The following is a 19,426-nucleotide window of genomic DNA, read 5'->3' as shown; positions in this document are numbered from 1 at the left end:
AATGCCCATAAAACTATATGTGTGCCTTTAAATAGAACTTGAAATCAATGTGAAACATGGCAAAAGCACAGCTGGTGTACCTGTATAAAATGAGTGAAGGCATAGGTATTTCTGTAGCATAACTAGAAGACAGCTTTGTGGGAGGTGGTGCTACCGTAATTTCATTACCAGTGAAACAACAACAACATAACACTCCAAAAGAAACGGTTTTAAATTGTATTGGAAATATTTCTGTGACAGTTACAGGTAGAGTGGGAGAAAAAATTCTAAAGCAGATTAATTTCAATTTTTTTTCTTCTTTCTTTATGACTGTATATAGTTTTGCCTTCGATAGCTAAAAGAAAATTATAAGGAAATGAGATAGAATTCTGTAGTGTAATTTCTTATATATTTATCGAGTTTGTTTTTTCCTTAACATATTTTACAGAAACATGGGCTGGTTGGCAATTGCCAGAGCATTAATGTTCAAACCTGTGGGCTAGTAGGTTGATCTGGAGGGAGCTGAGAACCAGCAAAGTGTGCTCTGAAAGGATGTTTATAATGTTTGAGACTGGTTGCCATTTTTTCAGTGTTTGAGTACAATTTATGGTAAATTAGACACTAGACAGTCATTTGTATGTTTTTGTTAATATATAATTGCTGTTTCAAGGACCTTGTAAAAACTTTTTCAATTTTGAGTAGGCGTGTGATCCTTCAGTAGCTCAGGAATATTTTTAAATTGCTTGTTTCCCCCTAGCATTTCCCTCGTCAGTTTCAATACCACCATTACTCTAAGAATGCTGTTTTACTGCTTTAGAAAACAGCTTTCAGATAGTTCAATACTTAACCTTTTAAGCAGTTTTTCCTCATGATTTATTAGATGCATAGATGAAAAACATTGGGTTTAATAGGTTTATATGTCCCATGATGATAAAAAAAATAAATGAGAAAAATAATTAATGAAGTAGATTCTGCACGCACCAGAAGAGTGAAGAAAGGGGATGCAGACGGTCTTCACTTGCTGAGAAAGTGCTGAATGAAAACAAAAAAGGCTTTGTTTACAGTTGAAGTGATAGATGATGATTCCCTAATTACAGTAATAGGATTATCTCCATTGTGATGCTTTCATCTCATCTTTCTGACCTTTTCAGGTGAAGTGACAAATTCTTTCTTCATGCTTAAGCCATGAAAGTTGAGGAGGCGAGCAGGTAAGGATGTCGTGCCAGGTATACACACGTCAGTCCTTGTTTCTCTAAAGACTAACATGCGAAAGGGTTCCTCTGTTTCCTAAATCTGTTATGACACACAGTAGCAAAAGTTGTCATTCCACATCAATATAAATTGTTTAGAAAATGTTAGCAGTTCACACAGGTATTAAAAATGACATAAAGATGCAGAGAACGCATGGAGAAACGCTGAAGTGAAATGTGATACAAGAGCTCAGGCCAGATGATCAAATGGACTTTTCTGGCCCTTAAACCCTGACAAATGACATCATGTCTAAATCCTATGAAGATTTTTTTTGCTGCTACAAATGGCCCCCAAAGTCAGTCTCAGAACAGTGAAAAAATGTGTTACAGGTGCATAGTTTTGTAATATAGCTAAGGATGCAAACTAAAAGTACTTGCTGATGAAGGAAGATAATTTTAAATGATAAAACTATGATGATGCATTCTAAACAGTTATTTCAGTACCTACATTTAGTTTAAAATAATTTACAACAGGAAAAAAAATTATAAAGACTTACAATGAGAATTTGACTAACATCAAAAAAGGCACAAAAGCAGTAAGCACGGGGCCAACCGTAATCATCAATTATACCTGACATAAAATTTTCATATAAATTTGCCCTGTTTGGAAGTTACCTGCTTCTGCTCTGCTCCCGTACATTTGTTTGGCAATATTAATTAGAGTAAATAAATGGGTTTACTGTGGCAAAGAGTTAACGGTCTGTATCTGAGCTGGGTGGTTTCTTTGCTGTAGGCAGCCTGAGACTGTATTAGGCTGATTTGTTGAGGAGGTGGATACCAAATAAATGAAAAAGAGCTCCAAACTTGTAGTGTCAAAGATAGTACTTAGGACTAAAAAGCAATCATCTGTATTGAAAGCAGAGTATCTGAATGACTTGAGTGAGGCAGGATGCTCAGGTCTGTAGATTTGGGTGGAACCTGGCTTTGTGGTTCTTGAATGATGGGGAGTAATGAACAAGTTACGGACAATGATGGTCAGAAAAGGTTCTATTCCAGGTCTTCATGCAGGGTTGCTTTGGGGCTACAGCCGAGGTGAATACACTCCAAATACACTACACACCCATGTGCTCAATTGTGCAGTTTTCACTGTGGCTCAGCCAAGGCTTTTTGGCATGGTGAGGAATAAATGCAGATTGTGCTGCTGTTAGATTGATGTGGGCCTATTCCATAAGGCTTGGTCAGAGCATATTTATTCCAGCTTGTGAGAACAAAGGCCAAGGATATCCCAATTTCAAATCTCAGTCCTCTACTTAGTGTCACGTGTGCTCTGCTCTGCCAGCTCATTGCACTACTTGACGTGCTAGGAAGACAAGGCAGGGATAAAATTCTGTACTTTGTATCCTTGGTTGGTGTCTGCCAGCAGCTGCCAGCTTGAAGTTGGTTGTGCAGCTTGCTGCTATCCCTCAGCCTGTGCCGTCCTTTTGGACATTGCCAAGGGCTGTGCTACCTGCCAGATTGTGCGCTGCCACAACATTCACCCTGTCCGTTAATACCAGCTGTTCGTTACTGCGTCCCGCAACTGCTGCTGGTGTGATGATGCTTCATGCAGGCAGCCAAGCCCGTGCTGCAAAGCCGGGGCGGGGGGCTGTGCCCCACCCCTGGCGCCAGCTGCCCGGCTTGGGCCCCTGCTGCTGGTGTTTTAGCACGAGAGAGAGGTCCCCTTCATCCCGGTGCCCTCTGGCTCTCTAGGCTGCCCGGGATTGTCGGTAGCATCCCGGGGCGCGGGCCGTTGCCGCGGGGCGCCATTGCGGTAAAGCCGCGTGGGGGGCGCGGAGCGCGGTGCCGCCACCCCGGCAGGTGGGGCGGTTTCTGCCCCTAACGTCAGGTGGGGTTTTAACGGAAGGAGGAACGCGGCGTCCCGAGTCCTCCGCGCCCGGGCTGCGGCCGGTCGTTGCCCCGCGCTCGCAGCCCGCCGCGGGCCGGCGGCGCCGTTTGTCTCGCCTAGCAACGGCCGCGGGGCCGCTCCCGCCGGCGGGCCCAGGGCGGGCAGTGGCTCCCGCCCCGCCGCCATGAAGGTGGCGCCGACGCACCTGGGCGCGCTCCTCGCCAGGCTCCGCCGCGCCCCCGCGCCGCCCCCCCGGCCCGCGGACCCCGGCCCCGGGCAGGGCGGCGCGGCCGGGGGGAGCGGTCGGTCGGTCCCCCCCGCCCGGCCCCCGCCGCGGCGGACAGGGAGCCCGGGGGGCGGGGGGGTGCCAGGGCCCCGCCGGTCACCCTGCCCGGCATCGGGGAGGAGGCGGCGAGCGACGGCGAGGGAGCGGCCCGCGGCCCGCGGCGCCCCCCGTGAGTGCGCGCCCGCTGAGACCGGGGGCGGGCGGCGGAGGGTGCGCGCCCCCCGGGCCTCTGGGGGTCCCCTCGGGCCTCTTCTGCCTACGGGTGCCCTGAGAGGCACCGAGCACCCCCGCGCTGGGGCTGCCGCCCCCAGGGGCGCGCCGGAGGGCGGGCAGGGCGCCTGCGGGGGCGGCGGTGCCGGGGGCGGCGGGGGGAAGCGCGGAGCCGGGCTGTGCTGGGGCGGCGGGGGGAGCCGCCTGGTCCCCAAGGGGAGCAACGCCCCGGGCTCGGGGGCAGGGGGCGCGCCGCAGCGAGTGGGGGCCATAGGGGCACCCACCGCCCGCGGGGGTACCGGTTGTGTCGGCCTGTCCCGAAGCTGCCCCTGAGCATAGGAACCGACGTTCGGGCAGTGCCCGGTAAAACCCTGAAGCATCAGTAATGGTTTGAGATTTTGTTTGCGTGCTTCTGTGTTTGATCTTCAGCTGCATCTTGAAAATGTTTAGGTTTTGCTGAGGATAAGAGAAGCCTGTGAAGTGTGTGTGCACGGTAGGATTCCGCTGGTGGTATTTTGCTAAAGCGAAGGTATAAGAAAGCAGAAAATTGTTTCTTAGCATATGTAAAGCAGGAGAGATTACTGAAGTGCGGAACAGCTGTATTACTGTATCGATGGAGTATTTTGTACCGTAAAAAAAAAAAAAAAAAAAGGTTTCTGTATGTACTACGTGAATATGCTGACTCTGTATACTGAACTGTGCTAGTCTGGTATTATTGGCAATCCCGAAAACATCTTTTCAGGTGTCGGTAAGAAGGAATGTATTAGGAAAGTTAAATATTTAACTCTTTAGGACTGAAATCTCTTTAGTACTGTTAAACTTTCAGGTGGATTTTGGGACCTCTCCTAGTTTGATTTCTCTGTAGCATAACATTGAAACGGTGGTCCTCTGGCTTTCTGACTGGGTCTCAAGCCTGTCTCTTGCAGAGAAATTGTGCTTATCCCCCAGTGTTCGCAGTAGGCACGTTACAAGGTAGACACCTGTTTAGTCCTTTTGGAATCAGTTTATGGGCCTGATGTCTGTGGCTGATCGGTTTTTGAATGTGCTGGTAGCATTTGCTTCTGTAAGCTTTAGTAGCAACAACGTCTTGAAAGTCATTGCCTCCTCTGTTTTGGAAAAAAAAAAAGTTTTTCTTTTATGCTTATTTGATCAACTGTTTTCAAGGAGCATCCCTAGTTCTTGTGTCGCAAAGTACTGTAATAACTTCCTTCATCTTCTAGTTGATGTACCTCTTGGATGATTTTGTAGACCTTCAGCACGTGATCTCTTAGCCTTGTCCAAGAATCCCGGCCTTTTTAGCCGGCATTCTGAAAGCAGCTATTTCCTTAATCACGTTTGTAGCCCTTCTCCTACTCCAGTATGTCTTTCTTGAACCGCAGGGGTGAGAACTGGGCACGGTATTCTGTTTGTGGACAGAATAAGGTTTTACACAGCAGCAAAGGAATGCTTTCCACTTCTGTCTCAGTGTCCTTCCTGATGTGGACCAGTTGTGTTGGTGGATTTGGTTGTCACTGTGTATTGAGCCCATGATAACTCCAGGATGTTTTCTCAACTGTAACTGCCAGTCCCAATGTCAGCATCACGTAAAGGTGCTTTAGGCTGTTTTTTTACCTGGATAAGGATTGACAATACAATATACATTTGTGAATACATACTTTTATCTAGATATTTATAAATTTATTTCAGGAAATAGAAAATAATACAAGTAGGAACACAGACTCTCCCTGATGTACTCCTTTTATTTCCCCATGCTCCTATTTAATGCATTTGGTTTTGTTTCGGAATGGATTCTAAGCTCTTTCAGGCTTAACCTTTTTCTGCATTTGTGTAGAATATTAGCCTTTCTGAACAGGTAGGTTAATCTGGTTTGAAGTTTATTGAAGTTTATAAATGGAGTTCTGTTTAGAAGATATTTGATGCTTTATATAAACAATACTAGAGCCAAATCAATGTTGTCTGCCTATAATTCCCCACTAGTCGTTTCTTTTTTGAGTACCAAAATACAGCCAGGTATGATGCTGTATGAGCTGGTGTTCCTCTTGAAGTGCTGATGACTTTAATCATAAAAAAAATAAAAGGATGAAATTCACTCTTAAGATGAAGTAATTGCTTCTATTGGGATGCAGAATCAACCCTATTACATTAAAACTGGCTGTGTGCAGCAAAACACTTATTTTGGCTTGCTATTAAAACACTTCTAACTGATATCCTCTAATTATCGCCTGTTATACTTCTGTATGCATGGTGGCATTTCAAATATTTTATTCATAGCAGTCAAGCTTATTCTGATAAGGTATTGTCTGTCTTCAAAAAAACAAAACCAGACCAGAAAGATGTAGAAGAAGGAATAAGATACATCACTTTGACAAGGAAAGTCTATACCACCACATTAGCATTTTTTAATTAGATGGTTCCACTTAAGCTTTTAGAAGAAGCATCTTAATTAAATATTGAAACCTTTAGTATTCCTTGCCTAGAGTTCAGATTTGAATTTGTGAGTTACAGAATATGATATTGTTGATAGTTACACATAGGAAGCTTTTGCTTACCCAAACAAAGTTTCTCCTCTTCACAAAAAAATGTGACAAGTTTTATTGCTGTTTAAAATGTTTTAGAAGACATTATCAATGGCCAGTGAGTGTACTTTCATTAATAGCAATTTAACTAGATATAATTACTTAATAAATGAAAAAGATCAATCTTATGTCTTGCAATTTTTATTCATAGATGCTGACAATTTGATAGCAATCAAAATACACTGAGAGCACAAAATAGTGAAAATCTGGCACGCACTTCTTACTGTTTTTCCCAGGTACTCTGAATTTTCTGAGCTAGTCTAATACTGTGTAGGTCTAAACTACAGCAGAACTTTGTAAGATTTTACATTTTCTGTTTATTTATAGTGATTTCATATCCTTCTAATCAAATTGAAGGAATGGTGATGAATACATCTCTTTTTCTGCAAATGGAGAACAAAAAAAATCCACTTTTATTATTGTTTGAAAAAATATATGCTGCTGTATAAGATCATGAAATTCCTTGGGAGGATACTAAGATGATTTATGCTACACTTACCAGAATATGCTGGTGACGCCAAGGTACATAGATTCTTTTTTTAAGAAACATGATTATTGATGTCCTAACATGTTGCAAAAACTAGAGGAGATAACAGCCCTTAGCTGATCTAAAAGTAAACTGGAGGAGGCTTAAGATATGTTGTTTAGGAGTGGCCAATATTTTGTAGAAATTAATTGCACTGTTCCCTGTTTTCAGGATAGTTCTAGCACATGGAAAATGTGTTTGTGAACTTGTTATGAGAAGGGTAGCTTTATCTGTGATGTAAAAATGTCACTCCTGTCACCTTTTATTTCTCAGTAGCTCAAACTTTGGTCTTCAAAATGATTAACTTTGAAAATGTGAGTATAAGTAACTTGATGAGCCACAAGATTGAAACTCAGATTCCTTATCTCCTTTTTTAACCACTAAAAGCAATAGATTTCTTTCATGCTGTAATGTGTACTAACCTACATAAAGCATTGCAGTGTTACTTAGCTGCTTGTTTCCATTGTCGTACTTATCTAAAAGAGTAAATGTAGTAATGTGGCAGTTTACCATGGTCTATTTTTTTCATTGCAAATAAGCATAAAAGTGCTTAGAGGTCTATTTTAATTTTACATGATACTATGGAACTCAGTAGTCCTCTAGATAGATGGAACTAAAAAGAGTTCCTAATGTATTACAATATTATGTGTAACATTTGGTTTTTGGTAAAGTCTTACAAAGTTTCCAGCAAGTAGCTAATCAGCTAAAGAATAAATGTAAAAAAAAGAAATAGCTAAAACCGAAGAAGCCAAATTTTCCTCAGACTGCTTTTATTGCTTTCAGATGCTATGTATTTATTCTTGTGTATGTATAATATTTGTCTGTGTTGTTTCTAGGAAACTAAGGTGGTATGCTTACAGCCAGGCATTTTATTTCTGGACCAGCACTCGGTGAGCAGGATCGCTAGGTTAGCCATGGGAAGGAGGAGCAGAAGGGCCCAAGGCCCATGTTGTTACACTTCACTGTGATTTTTGAATTCCTCTTCCTCTAAAGTCCTGTGAGTTGAGGGGCTAGAAATGCATTGTACTTTATAATGTCTACAATGTGTGTTTGTCCTTTTTTTTTTTTTTTTTTAGTTGCTCTCAGTGTGCAATTGTTCGTGGGGTTACACTTTTTAGTTTAGTTTTGGCACCAGATCAGTTCCACCACCCCATTTCTGATAAGGTAGAAGATTCTTGGATCCTGCAGTAGTTTTTTGGAAGTTCATGGTCTTTCCAGTGGTGAGATCACTCCTGTCAGCTTGATCAAGTTCTAAAGGAATTAGAAATTTCTTGTCCTCAGAAAACACTGAACTTGTGACTGATTGAGTCAGGCTTTTCTCTAGCTGTTGCCATAATCTGGTTGGAAAATTTTTGAAGGGATGTGAATGTATACCTGTGCTTGTGTGTACATCGGTGTGGGTATCCATGTACATATGGATAATAGAGGTGGGGATTTCTGTGCTGCTTTGACTCCTTCACTGGAAAACGCATCTTTGTAATGTATGCAAGTTGGCACACAGTTTATTTTTACTGGATAATTTATTCTGAAGGGGAAGTCTTAGGTAACCAATACAGGAAACAATTGCTAAAAAAAAAAATATTTATTTTTTATTTTACCTCTTTATTTTTTACAAAAGCATGTTCTAAATAGTTCTTGAAAGTTCTGCAACTGTGTGAGGATTAACATGTAAAGCTTTTATGCACATACATTTTACACTCCAATCAGAAAGTTTGGAATGTTTTTGGTAAATTCTTTTATTCTATAAAATACTACTATTAGGATAAATCCTAATTAGTATGCTTTGGAGAAAGGCATGAGTTACACTGCAGTGAGACAATTTAACAATCTCTGAGAGTATCACTAGTGTTTTCTTCCAAGCAGAAATCTTCATAGTGAGGCAAAATGAAACACAGTATTCAGTGGTATGGTCAGCAAATAACTGTCTGTTGGCAAATAAAACAAGGCACATACAAAAGTGTTTCACAATTTTAGCCAATTAAAAATATGGGATCACGTATGTCAAGGTTGAACAAGTTCTACCTTAAATCATCAGCATGGCTACAATAACCTGTACTTGTCACTTACTAAAATGTGTCCCAACTACCTGAGCAGTACAGAAGTAGAATGTTACAAGCAATGCCTAGCTGCTGAGGGGGAATACAACAAGCAAGCCATGTGTATGGTTTGGGAGAGTATGTGTTTGGAGTTCAGCATATATTTACAAAGTATGTTGTTTGTAACCAAGGAAGACATGTTCCACTAAAAATATTCAATGTGACCAATTGCTGAAAGTCATACTGACTGACTACTTTAATTAATTTTCAATGGCATGACCATATTCCAGCTCTTTACAAAGAACATATTGGGAACTTTTCTACATCAAAATCTAGATCCCTATAGATTGTTAATCATGGGTTGTTATGCTACGTGACTTAACATGACACAAAGAACACAAACCTTTTGTCTTGCTTTCTATTTTACAATGTATTTCTAGTGGCTTTCATGTTCTTGCCATTTTTTTCTCTCCTTTTCATGTTATTTCCCCTGTTCCTCCTGTTCGTTGCCTTTCATGACATTTTCTGAATGAGAGATAGTTTTTATATCCTCACTTTTCCCTCTCCTGACTAGGCATGCTATACTCCTAATGGTCTTCAAAATATGTTTTCTCTTGGCCACGTTGATTCCTCCGGATGGATTGGTTACTGTCTCTCTACCTACTACCTTTCTACAAGCATATTCTTAGCTCAACAGTCACCAGAGGTTTTAATGAATTGTTTAACCCTTGAATTTAATTGTGGCTTCTTTATTATCTTTCTATAACTTGAAATTAAAGTGTACATCATAATATACCTAACTTTTTTTCTTCCTGTGTTAAAAAGAAATGCCTTTGTTGACCTATGTATAGACAGTATGGACACACTCAAATGTTGCAGCGCGTGTTTGTTCAGTTCATAGGTGCTGACGTGGGGTGAAGGCTGGTTAGCTGCTTGGTGATGCAGTGGCACCATGTCCTACAGGCTGCAGCCAGCCAGTAATAGAGGATTAGCACACTGACTCGGTGGCTTATCTTAATAATCAGAAAGTGGCAGTGCATGAGGGATTTCTCATGGATGTGCAGCAGGAGATTGCCTGACTGAACACTGTCCATCATCAGTGTGTAATCCCTCTGCTCTGGCTGATACACCTCTAGTTCAGCATATTTACATAGTGAGCACTTGTGTTTTAAAATACGTGAAATATGCTCTTTAGTGCTTCCTGATATGAAAGAAAAACATTGGAATGCTGCTCTGGGTACTTATTGCAAGATTGGCTATTATTTGAGATAAGCACTGGAAGGGATGCATTTGTCATACTGGCAACATTTTGATTATATCCTTATTTTTGTTGCTTGTGGCTATAGAATTGTAGGGAGAGGCTTCTGCCATGTAGTATTTTGGCAGAGTGTTGGAGCACTTGCTGATGTTCGATTTTGAATGTTATCGGCAACCTAGCAGATGAAATAAAGTATTGAACATTATCTGGTAGTTCAAGCGAGCTACAGTGAAAGTACAGTTTTGATGGTGTAAAGACACGGAGGTTATCTTTTTTAACATTATAAAGTCAATGTCTTGACCTCACTACAAAAATTTTGTAACCTAATTAAAACAGAGACTATTAAACAACTTCATTGCTTGAAATGAAAGTTGTTTGTATGGTAAACAGACAGTTCATGTTACTTTATGTGGTGTGGGTATAGTTATCTTTAAACTTTGGAAATCTGGAAATTTCAATATAAAGGGTATTTGTTTTTATGAAAGGCAAAACAAGCATTAAATAATTTATAAGCTTTTTCCTCAAAAAAAAAAAAAAAAAGGGGGGGGGTGTTGAGGTTGTGGGATAAATGAAGAGATGTTTCTTTGGGTTTCAGTAGTGCCTTTCTTCAAATCCAACAGCACGGATGTCATGCTATAGCAAGGGTAGAGGACAAGTTCCAGCTCCTCAAGTCTGTTGGGCTATAGAAGCTTTTAGATACACAATGTGACATCTTGACATCTCAAGCCGGGTGCCTGTGGTCCTAGAGGAAGGAGAAATGTACTTAGTATACATGAGCATATACAGATAAGGTCTCCCCACACTTGTATGGCTTCACTCTGTACTGTAGAGCTGTTGCCATGCAACATTTCAAAGACTTTTTGGTGGGTTTGTTTTAAATTAAGTGTTCAGAGTATATACACCTGTTCTGGATGATTTATTTTGTCTGATTTGCTTCAAAGATTAATGAACAGAATGGGGGGGAAAAAAAAAGTTCCGATCTCTTTGGTGTTATGCTGATGTAATAAATCTGTTCTAAAAAGATATTAACTGTATTTCCAAATGTACATCAGTAACAAAAATATACAGGGAGAGTCTTATGGACCACTTCCAAATGTTTTGTTAGGGTGCTGCTTCCTTCCTGGCTGTTCGCAGACATTTGATCCTGCAGCAGTAAATGCCTCCTATCAGACCAAAGAAATAAAACACCTTCTCTAAGACACTAATTAGCATTCTTTATTATTGCAGTTAATTAAGATGATGGTACTTAATGGTAAATTGTAATTTATATTACAAAGTCAGATTTACTTCTGTAAATAGAAGAGGTACTTAACATGCAGATCTTACTCTTAGTAGTTGTTTATATTTCCTAGAACCACATGTTATACTTGTGTTTACATTTTCAATGTGTTTCAGGATTAGAAATAGATTTATATATGTATATATAAAAAATACTTAGAAAGCTCATGCCATCTTAAAGATATGCATCTTTATAATTTTGAAATGCATTCAAAATTTGCAGAAGAATAAAATGGCTATATAGAAATAAGCCTATCTTTAAAATTGGAACAGTTTATTACTCTGTCTTGTAAAGGTAGGAGCAGAACTGAACACCTGTTGTGGTTGCAAAAGCCTTACATCTGTTTTGGGAGTCAATGTGAAAATGCCTAATAGTAGGCATTCCACTTAAGTGTATGTAGTAAAAATATCTACCCAAGAGGCTGTGTTGTATGTACATGTATTGTTATTGTATTAAAAACTATGGCTGTTTTTTCCCCTTATTCCACCTCTTTAGAAGTAGCCCTGAAGATGCAGGGGGACACTGTACGTGTGCGTTCACTTACTTTTCTTCACTCTAGATAGATGCAGTAACAAGGGACAACCTGAACCCTAAGGAGAAGCAGGTCTTGGGTAAAAGAGGTGATTTTGAGTGCAGCCAAACAAGTTCTCAACCAGTTGCCCCAATGCCCTGAGGTCCCTCTTGGTTGCTCTCAGACTTCTTGTTTGGACTTTTATCGCTAGTCACCTGGAAAACCAGTAAGCAATAGTAATCAGCGGGCTGTACCCGACAAGGGTCTCCTTTTATAACACTCTCCAGTTTCAATTTAGAGTGGTGGAAGTAATAGTAGTAATAATAATAATATACTCTTGCTCAATTAGTAATCCATAAAATTATCATTGTCTTGATTGGAAGGGAGGAAGAAAGGGCTTGGTTTAGAGAGATGCAGTTGGTATTGTGGGCTTTTCTTTATAATTTGGTGGTAGGGTGTGAAGGGTGATCCCTATTTCTTGTGATTGCAGTGACGAGCACTCCAAAAAGCAAAAAGGTTACACAAAATCTAACTCATGGTCTCAGTCTTTACACTGAGGTTAAGAGTGGATAAAGGAAAATAATGCATTTAGGGGAATAATAATTAGAGCCCACCTTAAATAATGCTGACCTCAAAACTGGCAGCTGTGACTCAAGAATGAGATCTTGCCAGCGTCTGACTGCTCAGTCAGTGATTGCCTCTGTGTACGGCAGTATCCAGAAAAAGCAGTAAAATCTCGTTCCTGATGAGGAACGAGTGGAAAGCACCATTTCAGCACAGTCTACTACATCTTGTGTGCTGTGTGTGGTTCTGGTTCCACATGTCAAGAAAGGCACCTGGGATGTGTTGGGGGAGAATAGCGACCTGCCTTCAGAAGACAGATTGTGAAGTCAGGCTTGGCAGTTTTGAGAGGCAGCGGCTCAGGATGACCACCTGGTACAGATGTGGTGCTTGGAGAACTCTGGATGCAGTGTGATGGGCAACCAGAACAAGAACTTGTTACTCATGAGATGCTGCAACATTAGATTCAGAAGGCATTCATGGAAAACCTGTAATTAGTCTGAACATTTTAGGAGAAAAGATACATGTCTCCCTTGATTTTTTTTCTGTTTTTTTTTTTTTTTCTTTGTTTTTGTTTTTTAACAGAGTAAGCAGTAACTTCTGGATTTTGTTACAATCAGTAGTCTCAGCAGGCATGGTAAGGTGTTCAAGAAAATCCTGAAAAAGAAGACCTAAATTTGAAAGGACTGGGCAGTGATGTATTTTCTTAACATCTGTTAACCCATGATGGTGGATACTGCTAGAGAAGGAGGAATATAAATCTGGCTATCATCTGTAGTAGGTGCTTCCCCTTAGTAGTATGTCCTGTTGCTGCTGTCACACAAAATACTGGAGTAAAGGGACTCTCACTATGATCTAGTAGGACATTACTTCTGTTCTAGCGTTACTTAAGAAACAGTTACAGGTAGGAGTGACCAAAATAAAAGGCATGTAAGTACAAAGAGGCGGTGGAAAGAGCTTCCAAGGCTAAAACCTATGTTCCGAGGCCAAAATCTGTTAAATGTGAGGCAAAACCTTGTAAAACATGAGATGTTTTACATCCCCTTCTTTTTAGAGGTGAGAGATGAGGCGAATTCACACAGCGCTCAATGGATGCCACACTGCAGGGCTTCTGGAGCCTCTTCTGGAGAGGAAAAGTGAGGGCTTTCAAAGTCTGTTGTTTATTTCCATTTGCACTTCTCTTCTTTTTCTTCCTGGCTTTGGAGTACACCTTTCTATCTAGCATTTATGATTTTCATCATCTTTAAGTACATTTCTAATCAGGTGTGAAAATAATCTGCTACTGATGATAGGATGCATCCTCTCTCCCTTCAGAACTCTGACTTCATGCACTACCTTCAAGCTCTTTGTCTTTAAAACCCCATGCAAGGTAATGGCTTGTGCATCTTATGTCAGGTCTCCTCTTTCATATCCTCACCCCCACCCCCAATTAATCTCAAAACATTTCTCCTTCCAGATTATTTTTTTTCTCTTGCCTGTGTGTTCTCCTAAGCCCGAAACTTCTCTCCTAAATTGCTGTTACACCTTCATATCAAGCGCTGCATGTGTGATGGGATATGCTTTTCCTGACTTTTAAATGGAAAGGAAAACTGAAGCTCTAATACATTTGTGGTGGTTTTGGTTGTTTTTGGTGGGTTTTGTTTTTTTTTTTTTAATTTAAGCTTTTTGTCCAGACAGACTCACTTTCTCTTCTTGTTTATTGTACTTTTCCTTGTATCTGATGCTTTCTTCTCTTTTTCTTAATATAGGCCACAGGGTTCTTAGCTCTGTACAGCCATTCTGAGGTGGTTGGTATAAACAATTCTGTAGTACAGTTTGATCTTTAAATGCAACTGAGAAACTTCTGTGCATAGCTGGCTTGTTGTATTTATCCCTTTTTGATCTAATCAACTAGACAAATTTTGTGTGTTGCTTGAAGAAGGGGGGGGGGATCAAATTTCTCTTGCAGTGAATACATAAATGTAAGATGGATCAAATTTTAAGACTTTTACTGCCCAGGAGGATCTACCCTCCCACGCCCCTTTGCAATAAACAAATGCAAAACAAAGATCTTAAAAGTCAACTGAAGACACAGGCTGCTTCATTTGCTCAGGCCTTCTCGTTCCCTCTTTTTATTTTGCTCTATTTCAGATAAACTTCCTTTTTTTTCACATCATTCAAACTCAGGAACAGCCTTATATTTTCCTTTCTTTTGACACAGTTTTGTTTTGAGACTCTGATTTTCTCTCCTGTAAGGACATGTAATGACTTGGAGCAGTCTGAAATAAACAGCATGCTCAACAGTGAGACTGGAGTTGGGTCTAGTAGAGAATTATTTTTGTGGGTTGGCTCTGTGCTATGAATGTTGCTTAGAAAGGAAATAAATGACATGCAGTAGAAACAGTTTAAACATGCTTTATTGTTATGTTATGTGCCTTTATTGATAAACTGTTACTGGAAATGGCTGGCCCGTAAGCTTTTGGGGTTTAGGGAAAAGATAACAGAGTTTCAGTTTTCTTTTTGTTTTCATTTGTCCACACCGTGGATGTGCTGCTTTCTACTTTTTTGGCTAGAAAAGGCTATCCCGCTGCCACATTTGTGCTCATGTGTTCTCCTCCTTTGCTGAGCTGAAGTAACAGCCAGTGCTGCCTTCAATGTTTTGTGATTCTGGAGGTAACACAAAATGAGTTCTGCCGTTGTAGAAAAGCATTTTATTTTTTAATGTTTTGAAGTGTAAGTTGTAAGGCACGTTGAAGGGGGAGGAAGCTGAAGTGGCAACAGCAGTCAGCTGGGGCACAGAGAATTACTGTGGATGCCTGTCTTCTTCCTGGGTAGTGATTTTGTAGGATAATTACTTACGCAACATCCATAATAGTTACTCTGGACACTGGGATTGGAAAAATAAATGACTGATAACGTTGTATCTGTGCTTTTGTTTGCCATCCTCTGCTGCTTGCATATATGAGCAAGAGATGTCTGCAAATACGCATTGTTCCTGGACTGACAGTGTACGTCTCTGCTGCAAAGCTTGCTGCTTGGCCTTCATGTAGGGGTGCGTGGTCTTGGCCCTTTGTTAGGCAGTATGTTGTTGCCTGCCTTCTAGTTTGTTCAAGCAAATCGGAAAATAAGAAAAAAAATATCTTTTTGTGTTTGTGTACAGGTGTGAGTAGGTCTTTTGGACCAATAGCAAAATCTCTTTAGAGCTTGCATAGCACTACAGCACTGAGTTCCCTCATCTCAAAACAGGGTTTCAGGGTAGATAAACCAAAATAAGATGTAGAAAATCCTCCTAAGGTTTCAGAGAAATAATTTGCTTCATGTTGTAAATATCCTTGGAAGCACGGTTGTTGTTCTCAGAGATTTACAGTATTCCGTTCATCAAAGTTACATTCCACGAACATACGTATGTGCAGTGATTTAGTGTTAAAACTGTGGGTTTTTTTAACCTGGATGTGACTTGCTCTTCTGGATCTGCAGCTGCTTGTTGGATATGTGTTACCTTGACAAAGAACTCTGCTTTTTTCTGTGTGTGTGTGCGATTTCAGACAAACCTGCTTTTATAGAAGAACAGTTGCTAAGGGCAAGGCGAATTGTTAGTGACACACATAAAAGTAAAATATTTCTTAATGTTTTACAGGGTCAGGAGAATTTGGAACTCTTGTTTTTTAAAGCTAGGTGAGAATTCTTTAAATATCAGAGGAATACTGTGTAGTCATTTTCCATACATCTTTCTTAAGGAGTAGTATTTTGTTTGGTTATGACACTTTAAATATCGTTTGAATGCAGCTATTTTGCTGTAATGAGAGGTGTCCTGTGGCATACCTTTTGAGACTTAATTTTCAGCATCGTTAATGCCGCCTTTCTTCTTTCCCAGGAAGAATACTTTTATTTTCCTCCTGCTTATGAGCAGAGGCACTCCCTCCCTGGAGAGAGGCTTTCGGAAGGATGCGGAGGCACCAGGATTTAGGGCCTGGAGCTAGAGATGAGCGGCCTAGCGCGAACCTGCGCGGGCACCGCCCGTTCGGACGGGAGCTCAATTATCCAGGAAAACGTTATCCGCTGTAAAGGCGGGGGACACCGTCCGTGGGCGGCAGGACCCTAACCTGAGCCGTGCTGGGCCGTGCGTTCGGCGGCAGGGGCCGGGGGAGACGCGCCCCCCTCCCGTTCAGCCTGAGGCTTGGTTCTGGCGGGGAGTCCCCGGGGGTGTCCCCGCCGCCGGCCGCCCGCCCGCGGGGGGAGGCGACCCGGTGCGGGGCGGGCGCTGCCGGGCCTCCTCCCCGCCGCCGGGCCGGGCCGAGGGGCCGCCGCGGGCCCCATGCGCAGGCCGCGGGGCGCCGGCCCGCCGGGGGGGCTCCTGGTCGTGGGGTGAGTGTGGGCGCGGGGCCGGGGGCCGCGGCCAGGCGAGGGGGGGCGGCCGGGGCCCTGGCGCGGCTGCGGGCGGGCACGGTGCCGTGCCGGGCAGCCCCGCGGTTGCGGGGGCGCGGCCGGGGCCACCTCCCGGCGTCGCCCGGGGCGCGGCGGGTGATGCCCGGGGAGGTGCGGGGTGTCCCTTTCCCTCGTGTTTTCCCGCAGCCCTTGCCTGGCCCGTCTCCTCGTGGCAGGGGCCGGAGCGGGGCGCGGCGGGCGGTGCGGGAGCCGGAGCGGGGTACCACCGCATGCAGCTGGGTGGTGCGGCAGGAGCGCCCTGCTCTGGCTCGCACCCTGTATCGTGCCACTGCGTACAGCCCACGGGCCTTGTTTCGCAGAAGCAGCCCCTGACACTTTATTGGTGGCGTTTTGCTTCTTTTCATGTTTGTAGGGTCAGGTTTCCTTCAAAGCCACAAAAAAACCCAACCCCACCCGGGGTTCTTTGAGAGGCCAGAAAGCCTTACAGATACAGGAGGGCCAATCAGTGTAATTAGCTTGGGTTGCTAGAAGTCTGTGGAGTAACTGAAGCAGGTGGACTGCGAGAGGAAGGTGCTCCACCGCGGACAGGCAGCTGCAGCAGGGAGCAGAGGCAGCGGTGCGTGGGTTTCGTAGGGGTCTGGCCTGGGCACATCAGGCTAGTTGACCGGGTAAAGGGGTGAGCAGTGAAGTGAGAAGGCTTGGTGGTGATGTTAAGTTGTGGAGAAATACTAAGGACAAGGATCAGCTATGAAAAAAAAAAAAATTGAGAAAGACCTTAGAAGGCTGCCTGGGCCATAATGTGGCAAATGAAATGCCAGGGAGGGGTGTATGTGAACAGAAGGAACCAGCTTTTCATGTAGAAGATGGTCTGTGAGCTCACTGCTGCTGCTTGGAAGACAGATCTTGGTGTTACGACAGAGTGAAGTGTTCATGGGACTGGGCTGTACCACTTTCCACAGGGTCTCTCGGTGCTGACAGTGGCCAGAGGCAGGTACCTAGGGAAGAGGGAGGAAGTTTTGAGCAAGCACATAGAAATGCTTTCCACTACTGTTGTACCAGCCTCCCAAGAATTGGCAATTCAGGGTCTTCCCTGGTGAGAAGTTTAAAGTTGTGGTAGGTTTTTGGTGGCTATTAGTCAAGCCATAGGAGTAGGATGTGCGATGTGGCCCATTTGAGTGGGGAGCTAGATTTTGACATACATATCTTTGTAACCTGTGGAAAGGCAATATGAATATCAGAAAGGATAGGAAGACAACAGAGCAATCCTAACTGTTGCAGCACCAGTATACAGTTTTTGGCTAAAGAAATCACGAAAATTCTTGATTTGTGAGCTGTATCCTTACAGTTACTCATTCACAAATGTACCTTGATGCAATCGTGCTGCTGTTCACAGTTATGACCCGAGGGGTTTATGGGATGAAAATAGGAACTTCCATAGATGAAGTAATTTGTTGCTGTGAAAGTGTTTCTGGGGAACACTCTGACACTTCTGTATGTATTCTGAAGAGGTGGGTTTAACATATTAATGAGAGAACTTAGTGGGATTATAGAAATATATGGTTAAACACAGTTTCTGTTCTTTTTAAAAAATAAGTCTTTTCCTTCCTCAGAAGGTATTCTTTTAAGGCTAGTAATAAATCTGCAGGCATTTCTGTGCCTTACTATAATTTTCATCTGTGTGGTTTGTAAGAGATGGTTTTAAAGCTTGAGCATTTGAGCATGTGTTCAGGTATTTGTTTGGAGAAACAAAAAAAGACAAGTTCTAGCATTTCTTAGGCTGGAAAGGCATAATAGTTGAAAGTTCGTGGCTTAGTTTTTAAGACAGTGTTAAGGAGTCTTTGGTACTGGAGGAACTGATTCTTTGTGGCCTGTAAACGTACTGAGAATATGCCCATGTGTCTTGATGTAGTAATATCTTGGTTCACTTAAAACAGCCAAGTTGAGAGTTCACAGTTCAAGTAAAGAGCACTGTTGGCTTGGCACCGTATCTGTAACTTCTTTTTATGCAGAGAGACACCTGAGAAAATGGACTCTATAGTAATGATTGAACAGAAGCACGTAAGTGAATAACTGCTGTATGGACAATTACTGGTTTGTGCCTTTGCTCTGTTCCTGCAGTAGTGAGGTGCTGCTGCATTTGTGTGTGCTTTGTGCAAATTGTAAAGTGCAAAACTGAAGGAGGATGCCTGTGGAGTAAAGTAAGTCTTAAATGTACACTTTTTTCTGAAAAATACTTGGGTAAATAAAAACTGTTTTAAAACAAGGTGGTTTGTTTGAAGCAAATGATTGTGTTGATGAGTAGAATTGAAAAACTAAACAGAGTTGTTATATTTAATATTACGGAGTAGCATGTTTCTGTGTTTATAGGAAGGGACTATCCAGAGGTTCCACAAATCAGTGCCTTTCTGGAAAAAGTGGAGAATCTCTTCCAGCAGTTTTTGCAAGAAATGTGCAGGAAGCCATCGACAATTATACTGGGTATGCATTTGGTTCTGAAATAGTACTTCATTAATGGACTTTTGACTTAAGTAGGTATTTTAAGATTGGTATTCATTTTCCCTAGTCGTGCTTCTAGTCATTCATACAGATGACAAGTGTTGCAGGATATAAATTGACCTAGCCCATTTTTTTGAATATTTGAACTTGTGGTTTGTGTTACGGATTTGTGTGTTTTTAGAGCATAGTAAAGTGCACAGATTAAGCCTGGAAGGGAAGTCAGACTTCATGGTTAAACGCAAGTCGTGTTCACCAGTGTTGCGGGTCA

At 42.3% G+C, this 19,426-nt stretch overlaps 1 protein-coding gene across 5 annotated transcripts in view; it reads left to right on the top strand.

Annotated features, from left to right (window-relative positions):
• The first annotated feature begins 773 nt into the window (after positions 1–773).
• The window catches only part of FAM149A (family with sequence similarity 149 member A), a 32,893-nt gene continuing 14,240 nt past the window's right edge, over positions 774–19,426 (top strand). For 2 of the 5 annotated variants that reach the window (XM_040583884.1, XM_040583874.1), the window contains exons 1-2: positions 16,585–16,641; positions 19,030–19,140. In XM_040583884.1, the coding sequence (XP_040439818.1) occupies positions 16,592–16,641; positions 19,030–19,140 (161 nt within the window). In that variant the 5' untranslated portion in view covers positions 16,585–16,591. Of the gene's footprint in view, positions 1,188–3,407; positions 3,510–16,584; positions 16,642–16,921; positions 18,721–19,029; positions 19,141–19,426 lie in introns of those variants that run through there. The other 3 variants (XM_040583892.1, XM_040583914.1, XM_040583899.1) reach the window with 3 other exon arrangements.

This window comes from Falco naumanni, chromosome 1 (genome assembly GCF_017639655.2).
Source record: "Falco naumanni isolate bFalNau1 chromosome 1, bFalNau1.pat, whole genome shotgun sequence".
In the NCBI taxonomy this organism is placed as follows: Eukaryota; Metazoa; Chordata; class Aves; order Falconiformes; family Falconidae; genus Falco; species Falco naumanni.
This window is presented reverse-complemented; position numbering and strand designations above follow the sequence as displayed.